Source organism: Nestor notabilis, unplaced genomic scaffold (genome assembly GCF_000696875.1).
Source record: "Nestor notabilis isolate BGI_N333 unplaced genomic scaffold, ASM69687v1 scaffold8460, whole genome shotgun sequence".
Lineage (NCBI taxonomy): Eukaryota > Metazoa > Chordata > Aves > Psittaciformes > Psittacidae > Nestor > Nestor notabilis.
Window position 1 is genome coordinate 31,869 of NW_009909638.1, and position 10,394 is coordinate 42,262.

General features: G+C 38.9%; 1 protein-coding gene across 1 annotated transcript in view; it reads left to right on the forward strand.

Moving 5' to 3' along the window:
- The window catches only part of LOC104405523 (rho guanine nucleotide exchange factor 10-like), a gene marked incomplete at its 3' end in the record, with an annotated part of 12,806 nt that extends 3,577 nt beyond the window's left edge, over positions 1 to 9,229 (forward strand). The window contains exons 4-9 of the mRNA XM_010014292.1: positions 344 to 407; positions 1,603 to 1,682; positions 2,751 to 2,807; positions 4,708 to 4,871; positions 7,842 to 7,958; positions 9,115 to 9,229. Coding sequence (XP_010012594.1) covers positions 344 to 407; positions 1,603 to 1,682; positions 2,751 to 2,807; positions 4,708 to 4,871; positions 7,842 to 7,958; positions 9,115 to 9,229 — 597 coding nt within the window. The remainder of the gene's footprint in view (positions 1 to 343; positions 408 to 1,602; positions 1,683 to 2,750; positions 2,808 to 4,707; positions 4,872 to 7,841; positions 7,959 to 9,114) is intronic.
- Positions 9,230 to 10,394: the final 1,165 nt, after the last annotated feature.

Here is a 10,394-nt window from a genome sequence, read left to right on the forward strand (position 1 = left end):
GTATTTTGAATATAACCTTTGCTGTCTACCACCACCAAGATTATTGGCAAATAAAAGCAAATGTTTGTGTGGTTGTTATTACCCATAGAGGAATATATGTTTGAGAGGTTAGAATTAAATGCATCAGACATGGTAATTCCCTCCTAACAGCTGTTATACCGAATTGCTACATCTCTGAATTCTTTCATTTGCAAGAATGGATTATGTGAAGAATTTTCTAAATCTTGTATAGAAGTAGATTATTCATTATCAGTGAACTAGTAGAATCAGTTTCTTATGCTAAAACGTACTCTCTGAACCATGCTGGCGTTTTGGTGATGATATATTTTTTTCTACTTAGTAGGTACGCAGTCAGCAACTGAAGAATGTCATTATAATTCTGTAAACTCAGAGGAGCCTCAAAACAGGTGATTGCCAATTCAGCATGATTTAACTATCTGTAGAACTTCTACTCCTAAGAGAGCTTATATTTGATAAATATCCTATTTTTACTATGTGACACTTCCATGTTTGTTTATTTTTTTTTCCTAACTCTGTAACTCTGGTCGCATACCAAAATCAGCACTGGCTGAGGTTTCATATGTATAACTGCGCGTGACATTTTTGAGGGAACTAGATTTAATTTTTAGTCATAGCAATGTCAGCTGCAACAGACTGCTGGAAATCTTTTAGTGTGGCCTGCTGCTTTCAGAAGGACCACTGCCAACACTTCACTGGATCAGCCATGGTCTTGGTAGCTGAGCCTTGAAAACATCCAAGGATATAGATGTTGCAGCTTTCCTGGGCAGTCTTCCCTGCTGTACTGCCCTTTGGTGTACTTTTCCCTAATGTCCAAACCAAGTCTTGCAATGTGCAATTTGTTGATCATTCCCCCTTGTGTATCATCTGGCACTGAAAGAAAACACGCAACAAACCCAGCCCAAAACTCAAAACCTAGTCCAAACCAAAAAACCCAAACCCAAACTCCATCACCTCTGTAGCTGTCTTTCAGATAGTTGTAGGTGCTGTTGGGTCACCCCATAGCATCCTTTTCACCAGATTAAATAAGCCTCATGTCTTCCACTTCTTTCCTTGTAGGCCATATGCTTTAGTCCTCAACTCCAATTTCTCCATAGTTTCTCAAGAGGTAGCTTCAATTTCTCCAAAGCTCTCTAGAAGGGGAGTGTTGGGAAGCCAAAACTGGATGTGCTGCTGAAGGTTCAGCTTCACCAGCACCAACCAGAGAGAGAGAACGGTCTTGTTAAGCCTCTTTGCTCCTGATGTAGCCAAGAAAGTCTTTAGTTGTATTTGAAGTGAAAGAACAGCTCTCACTTCAGTGCTTTCTAAGAGAGAGTTTTCTGTGTTCTGGTAGAGGAACTCGGAAGCAAAATATTTCTTGAGATGGGAAGGGAAGTGTTTTCAATTCCTTCGCTAAAGTTGTCAGACTGTTAAATAGAATAGATTAATAATATTCTAATTACATGCTGCAGCAGTGTTTTTGAGTAATCAGCAGCCCTGGAGTGGGAACTGGAAGGCAGAAAGGTATTTGTCTTGTCTTCACAGTTGTTTGAAAACATTGTGGTGTAGCTTTTAATGTTTTTATTTTATGGCCTTTTTTTCAAGTGAAGATAACCAGGCGAAGAGAGGGGATGATGCACTGGCCAAGTGGGTTGCAGATCCTGCAAATACAGCATGGATGGAAAGTAAGTATCAGTGAGCACCAAAGTACTACTATAAGAGAATGTCAGTTTTAAGTTGTGATCAGCTAATATGCTTATGTATCTGTATGCACACATACATGTTCCAGAGCCAAGTTATACCAGTTAAAACATTCGATGGTAATAGAAGTGTGTATTTTAGAATAAAGATAACATTTACTTTTCCATGAAGTGTTTTTGGCACCATCAATACGTGTACAGTGGAAATTTGCTCCAGTTTGGATTCTGCTTTGTGACTGTGTATGAAATTGTTCTTATGCAGTAACTGGTAAATAAATTCTTGGAGAAGGTAGAAAGGAAGGAATTGACACTTCTTCTTGATGTGTGCCCTTGGCTGGCAGCTGCTTTTTAAGCCAAAACAGAGACCATGTGGTTGGAGGACTGGTTTTCCTGCCTGTTCTCTGCTCTTTCCGCTGGACTGGAGGTTTATCTTACATGTCACTTGAAGTGACTGAAGAATTTGCATCCTTATTCTACCTCTTTATGTGCTACAGCAATCGTTACATTATTTAGTTTTGGTTCTTCAAAAAAAAAGTATATTACAGCTTCTCTACAGCTATTTAGAAAGGTAATGAGCAGCCCTTGACAAGCACAGAAAATAACGTAGTGCTGTCAAAGGAGAAAGAAATGTTTGTTGTTGAAGTGGATTTCTGTTTTCAGGCTACCAAAGGTCATAATAAACAATGCAGATAAAATTATGTGAAATTTCACAAATTCCTTATACTGTTTTTTGTGTTACTGTATTATTTGAATTGATGATTAGATGTACTAGCAAATGCTAATGGGAAATGAGTCATATCTCCATTGTATTATCATATGCCAATATAATCACCATTGTTTAGAATAGAATATTTCAGTTGGAAGGGATATGCAACGATCATCTAGTCCAACTGACTGACCTCTTTAGGGCTGACCAAAAGCTGAGGCATGTTATTAAGGGCATTGTCCTAATGCCTCTCAAACACTATTTGTTGGTCCCATTAAAATTCCAGGGGGTTTCTAATTTGTTGTTTGTTTTTTTTTTTTTTTTTTTTTTTCCTATTTTACCTTTAGACCCAGATGAAGTAATTTACGATGATGTGCCAAGAGAAAATTCAGACTCTGAACCAGGTTTGAGGTCTTTGTAATATAGCCTATGTTGAAAGCAATGTAATAAAGAATGACGTGTGTATATACTCAATAGATGTTTGTGAAGTACCGAAAATATATGTAAATGGAATTAACACTCTGTCAATAATCGGTAGGTCTTACTAAGTTAAGAATTAAACTAACTCTTGAAAGCCTTTATCTCAGCAGGTCTTGTACACCACTCTTCTCAGAAGCTTAATTGCACTTTATTCTGTAGATACTGTCTCAAATGCCTTAGTATTCTATATATTAGAGAATTACAGTGTTGGGTGTTGTAGCTGTAGTGACCTAAAGGCAGCAAGGTAGGTAGGAAAAGGATGTTTTAAATAGCTAAATAATACGTGATAATGCATCATTGTTGTGGTTGTAGAGAGAACTGCTCTTCAATTGAGTTTTCCCCTTCACCATAAAAATACCTGATAGATGGAAGCACAGCTGTTTACCATCCTGAATGTGACTTTATAGAAATGTTTTATTTCAGCTTTGAAGTGGTCTGGCCCCTGATAGTGTGACCAATTTTGGAAGGGACAGAACAGTTCTTAAAAGTAGTTGCTGGAGCCAAGATTTTACCTTTATTGGGAATGGTGGAGCTGGGGCTCAGAAAGTTTATTTCATTGAGTTCTTACTCAGATTTGTTTTTCAGTTTTTGGTTATAGAGAAAACTATGCTTAAAGATTGGTTGCTACTAACTGATGTGTTTGAGTGGATCGGCTTATTAGGAACTCAGTAAACTCAGTATCTACTCGCTCTCAGAGGATGTAGGTGTATGATGCTAAAATTGTAATGGTTCAAGAAAACACTTAAGCTTTCTTGCATTAAAACTATTATTTTTAAAGCTGTAACATTTTCATTTCTTGTCCTTAGTGGTGTTCAGGCAAGGTGGTTAACAAATTATAACTGAAATTTGTTTCATGTATTATTTGAAGACATTGTGCTAAATTTGTGCCTTATTACTGGAAGGTCCCTCAGTGGGCTGCACTGCTCTGGGCAGGGACATCTTTGCACTCTTGCTGCTCAGTCAGGACTTATTTACTATGGTGCATGACTATTTGTTGTGCTAGATTGCCACTAAAATATTTCCTTCAGTAAGTATCCTTTAAGGGCAGTATGATATACATGGAGGTTTAAAAAATTTCTGAAGATCTGATTCTTCCAACTAAGAGGATATTTGTCTGTGATAATTATAAAGACAATATTAAAATATTACTATTGGTAAAAATGTAGTTTTTAAGCCACAGAATTGAGGTTTTAGATGGATGTGTAAAAGAAGTCAACTTTTCTTTTGAGTATGTATTTTTTCTCTTTTTAAATCTTCAATATTAGACTGGATTATGGGCAAGGTAACCTGCAGATATGGGAGACTCCTAGTGGCTGGTGGAGTTAAAGGAATGAAAACTCATAAAATAGCAGTGTAACACTTTTCTTATTAGTTTGGTCTGTTCTTGTTGAAGTAGTGACATTTTGGTTTGATTTTTGCAATGTTTCAGCATTTGTCATTTGAGCTGCTGATGTCCATAAGATGACATTCCTTCAAATGGAAGGATGCTGCCTCTCAGCTCAGATATGTGTTCATAGCTACAGTTTGAACTTCTTTTGAATTTATTCTAAAACATGTTGTGGGACTTGGACATAATGTAGTTTGAGTGGGGCATGTTTTTTAAAGGATCATGGTGTGTACGCATAACCCTATCATCTTTCAATACTCTCTTTCAACAAAGACAACCTACTTTGCCTGTTTGAATATTGTATTTAGTTTACATTTTAAAATGTGTATACGGAAGTCACTAAAGCTCTTTGTAGTACGTCCTGAACAAGTTTTTTATGTTTAAACAAACAGAAATTTCAATGGGGTTTGTTTTTTGGTTTTTTTTAATACTTGCAGAGGAAATGATTTATGATGATGTTGAAAATGGTGATGATGGTGGAAACAGCTCACTGGAATATGGGTGGAGTTCAAGTGAGTTTGAAAGCTATGAAGAACAGAGTGATTCTGAGTGTAAAAATGGAATTCCCAGCTCCTTTTTGCGAGGCAACCACAAGAGACATGTATGTATCCCGCAGTGCTGCTCAGTCACTGAGGTTATCCTCATTTCCAATATTTGCCTTTCTCACCTGTATTCCTGTCTCAATTCAGTTTCAAATACCAACAGCATCTTTTTAAAGGAGACATGAACCAGTGTGGGAGTAACAGTCCACAACAAAATGTAATGGGGAAAAGATGAAAATGTTAAACAGAAGTTCCTTAAAAAAATAGATGACTCAAATTGGATGAAAGTGAGATTAAATCTGAGATTATTTTTGCGTGTGGGCAGTTCCTCACCTTTTCTTGTTTCGCAGCTCCTGGATTAGTGTAAGTGGTAAATAAGTGTGGAAAATAATGTGAAGAACAAATGGGGGTAAGCCTGACAAGACTTACAGTCACAAAACTGTTCACCACTGTTCCCTGCCTTTCTGTGTTAAATATGTATCACCTTGCTTGCTTGAAGTTGACTGAGCTTAACAAAAAAAAAAAAAGTCCCAAAATAAAAGGTTTTTGTGATCAAAGAGAAGTCTCTACCATTTATTAAAGAGAGAAGAGAGGTGGCCTGATTAAAATGAACCACCTGTGACACATCTCTGGTCTAGTATCTTTGGCTACATCCCTGCTGCAGGAGGCAGGCATGTGTGCCTGCCCTCGCTGCATATATCTGATTACGCATCGGGAGGAGCACCAGGGTCACATGCTCTCACTGCTTCAGCTCCTCTCCTTCTGCCTTTGTGCCCTTTCCATGAGGGGAAGTCTCGCCTGGGACCGGGGCAGCCTCTGGCTGCTGGTCCCCTCCTCTGAGCGCTTGGAGGACAGGAGTGAAGGGAACAAGTGGGAACAGGCTCAGTGCTCAGAGTAACTGCAAAATCCTCGAGGTCCTCCAGTATGTGCTGGCTAGGGAGAGACACCCTAAAACCACTTCATAGCTGCGTACTGTTATAGCTGCTCCAGCACCCTGTGGCTGGAGGATGGTAGGGGTAGAAGCCAGGGTGTTCTTCTGTGGTACCCTTATTTTCATTTTGCTATTTCTTATCTTCATGAGAAAAAGCCTCATTGTCTGTGTTTCTTTCCAGTACACATTATCTGCTCTCCCCCCATCTCCATCCTTGTTGCCCACCATTTGCAAAACGAGGAGTGGGCAATTAACTGCAAGGCTTGAGCTCACACGAATCAGCACTTTGTAAGATGAGTGATCATCCTCTAGTTTCGTTTTGGTGTGCTTTTTTAAATCTTTTCCTGTTATCTGTACTTTCAGCTTTGGCCATAGTCATAGGATTCTGTTTACGCATGTGGTCAAAGCAAGGTTAAAAGCAGTTTTTTAACACTTGTAAATATACTTCATCTGTCACAGAAAACTGTTGGCAGTGGGTTGAGAGTGATGGTGCTAGGATCAGGCACAGTGTCTGAGCAAAAGATTGAGGAGTGGTGGAGGAGAGAGGTGTGCTGCGGGGTACTGCCTGCAGCTGGCTTTTCCAGGGCTGTGACAACAGGTTTTGAGAATTGCCTTGTGAGGATGGGGACGAGTAGCCTAGGAACACATCACTTGGTGGATGGAGAAGTCAGAGGGGCTGCTGCAGCTTGATGGGTTACTGGAAGTGGGGAAGTCAGGAAACTAGATAAGGGGTTTGGTGGAGAATGAGGAGAGATGTAAGCTTTTGGACTGCAGAAATAAAAAAAAAAAAAAAAAAAAAAAACAAAACAAAAAAAACCAAACAACAACCCTCAACCCTCCCTGCACTAGCACTTCAACACAGACAGAAACCACTCCACTTCATGCCTTTTCTCTGTATCCATTCCTTGCAGTAACTCTCACTTCTCAGCTCTTGTGATGGATGTTACAGTATTTCCCCAGCGCATCTCCTTCTATAGCCTTTCGGGTACTGAGAGACTCGCCTTGCTTATTATGTGTGCATTGAAAAGTATGGGAAGGTTGGAGGTGGGATTTTTAATTTTAAGTACTGGTATGACTTCCCTTAAAGTCACTTTTTTTTGTTATTACTCGATTATTATTTATTTATTTAAGGGTGGGAAGGCTTTTGTGCTATTCAATATTTCTAATCTGCGAACCAGATGCTGTTCTTAATTAGACTGCTGTAATGCCAGAATCCTGATGCTGGAAGTAATCGTATCCTGACCCAGCCTAGTGGAGCTAAATGCTGTTACCTGTCCCTTTGTTTTCAGCTCAGTAGGCCTTCTCTTTCCTGATGCTTTCATCTCTTGCCAAATGATTCTGTTGACATCAAGTTGGGGGGGTTTCCGTTGGACTTCTGTTACAGGGTGCACCAAATATTTTCTTGTTTTTCTGGTTACATTTTAACCTCTTATATCTGGCTTTCTCAAAATGTTTTACAAATATTAATTAGTATTCCAGAGCATTTCTCTGTGATAGTTTCCTTATTTTGCAAATGGATATACTCAGATACGATATGGTTACACCCATGGTCATACAATGAGGCTATGTTAGATGCACGTGGAACAACTGTGCATCCTCCCTTGTTTTCATCTCCTTACCCCACTTGCTGTCACTGTCTATATCCATCTTTTCAGGTACCAGCAACCTCCTCAGGTTCTTGAACTTTGGAGAATTCTTCCAATTCACTGTTTAAAAGGATAATCAGAAATACACTCATTAGAGTATGTGCTTCAACAAATGATGCTCATGGTTAAAGCTGATGCATTGTTTCCATACAATTTATAAGAGATGTGCACAATATAGTTAATGCACTTAGCTTAGCCTAAGTGACTTTGGCCCTCTCTTTACATAGTTGCCAGCATAGCAGAAAGCACCTGCCTGTCTTTCAGAAAGTTCAGTGATGCACAGGAGTGATGGTCCATTTGTCAGGTTGGAGCTTCCCTACGTGATAATTTTCCCTCAGTTGTCTGTGTATCAGTAGGCAGATGGGGCAATGTGCATGATATATGTGAGTGCTCTGGCATGAAGTTTGCACTACAGGCTTTTTGAAAAGATTGTGTCTTTTTATACACTGTAGCTTTCACATGACCTAACGCGTTTAAAGGAGCATTATGAGAAAAAGATGAAAGATTTGATGGCAAACACTGTGGGAGCAGTAGAGATTCAGCAACTAAAGCAAAAACATGAGCTGAAGGTAGCGTAGTTGATTTTTGTAACTAGCTACATTTAACTGATTGCTTTTCCAACACAGACAATGTTGTCTCTTTTAATAATAACTTGAAAAGCAGACAGTAATTTGTATGAAACTGATTCTAAATGTGCTGGATTATCATTATGCAGTTTGTCTTCAAAGTACTTTGTCAAGGACCTTTTCTCATGCTTATTTTTAATGGTAACCATTTCAGAAGATGTGATGGGGCATCATTGTCCTTCCCTGCCGACCAGTGCATTTATCCCAGAGCATGAGCTAGGCATACAGCTCTGGGTGAGGTCCAAGGGTTAGCCTGGCACTGGCTCTCGAGCCATGCAGGATCAAATTGCGGGAGTCATAATCTCCCTGCTCTCCATTCTGAATGGAGCCAGTATGAAAAGGCTGCATTGATTGCATCATGACAACTTTGTGTGTGTTCCGATGTGATGTCAGCACAGCTCTGACAGTAGTGGAGATTTTTTGGCGTGGTGGCATTTTGGGGAAAGCAAAAGTACTAAGCAGTTCTTTTAATAAACATTTCTTAGCAAAGCAACAGGAATTCTCTTTTTGCTGTAGTAGTGTACTATAAAATTATGTAGTTCTTGCTTAGAATCAACTTATTTCTTTAATTAATGAAAATATTAGTTGTAACATTTTCTTCAAAACAATGTTTAAGAATATAGTTAATATAGAACTGAGTCTAGGGGTTTATCTTTAGATCAGAAATATTTTGGCAGAGTTAGTAGGACACTGGAAGATGGGCAAGAACCCTGGCCATTAATGACCTGTTCATAGTTCATTTGTTTATTATATAATGTAAAGCTGAGCATTTGAGACTATTTTGAGTTCAGATTTTTGATGCAGATTTTTAAGCATTTCTGCTATCATAGGCTTGCATACATTGCTACATTGCCATGAAGTAAGTGCCTTTCTCCAGGTTTGATTTTGTTAAGAGACAGTACAGCTGCTCAGATCTGACCTTTGCTGGATCTGTGTACTTACTATATATTCCTTTGAATTTGGGCTATATTTATATCCTAAAATACTTGATAGTGTTCTTTTAAAAGATATTTCGATCAAAAGTATTTTGCATGGTGTGCATGCTAAAACGCATTCCTATTATTCACTGAACTTGTAGATTGTATTTTTATCTTAACAGATGCAAAAGCTTATGAGAGCTGCTAGAGAAGGTACCAAAGATGGGCTTGAGAAGACAAAAGCAGCTGTGAAAAAGGGTCGTTCTTTCATTAGAACAAAATCTTTTATTTCTCAAGGTATGTGCCTCTTACTGTGTTTGTTACTCCCTCTAGTCGTTTCTGAGAAATTAAATGAATGGCCCAGCAGGATTTTGTACTGGGAGCTGAGTACTGGATGCATGAGATCAGTTTTATATCAGTAAAGTATGGTATAACAGTCAGTTTAGATGACAGTACGGTCAATTCGTCTTGAGTAGTTTTAGGTTTGGGGCAAGAATCTGAGTGACCTGAGAAACCTGAGGACCACAGGGAAGGGTCCACTTAAAAAACAACAAAATCCCACCAAAACACTGCCATAGATTCTATCTAGGTATTGGGATATGGCAGTATGGAAATTACGTTTAGGCACTAAGTTTGTCCAGTTCCCTCCATTGAGTAACTCCTGAATTTCAGGAAAGTTTGCTGTCATGACATGGTTTTCAGTGGTGTGATAGCTGACTGTTTAAAAAGTCTGTTGTGGTTAAGGAATAACTAACATATTCTGTGCTGAGGAGTTGAAGTAGACTGTTCTGCTTTATCACCGTTTGCTGATTTTTGGTGAAAGCTGAGTTTGGATTGGGAAAACAGAAAGTGGTTTGAAGTCAAAAAGCTAAAAGTATTTGTATTCCTTCTCTAGTTTAGAACAAACATCATCCCTCTGTCATGAGCCTCAGCAGCAGCAGTCCACAGTTAAGTTTTGCAAGAGGTAGGGGTAGTAACTGAATAAAACTTATTTATTGTTTAGGATGAGTCTGAGAGGTAGTATGTATTTCTGTTCACATTTCTGCCCAGCTAATTGAATGGTTGTAACTTCAGAGTACTATTTTAGAAAGCTAAACCCACAAGACTAGAACAAGATGTTTTTAGTGAGCAAGCTACCATCCAGCTGCATCCTATCTGTAAGGACCAGGACACATCTTATATCCCTGTCATGGCCTCTAACTGCTTCTGAATTTACCTAATTCACAGACAGAAAATAGAAAGTTAATTGCACAGACGTCAGTGATCAAAAATGTGTCCTCAGTCTCTTGCTATTGCAGAGGAGAAGATGATCAGCTTCTGCAGGGCAGTGTTAGAGTGAACCTGGCATTCTGCTGTATGTTTCTAGAGTTTAGGTAGCAGACTCAGGGTATCTGTGGACGGTTTAAACCCGTAGCCATTTACCAAATCATCAGGGAGCTAGTGACAAATTTGTCGAATTCCT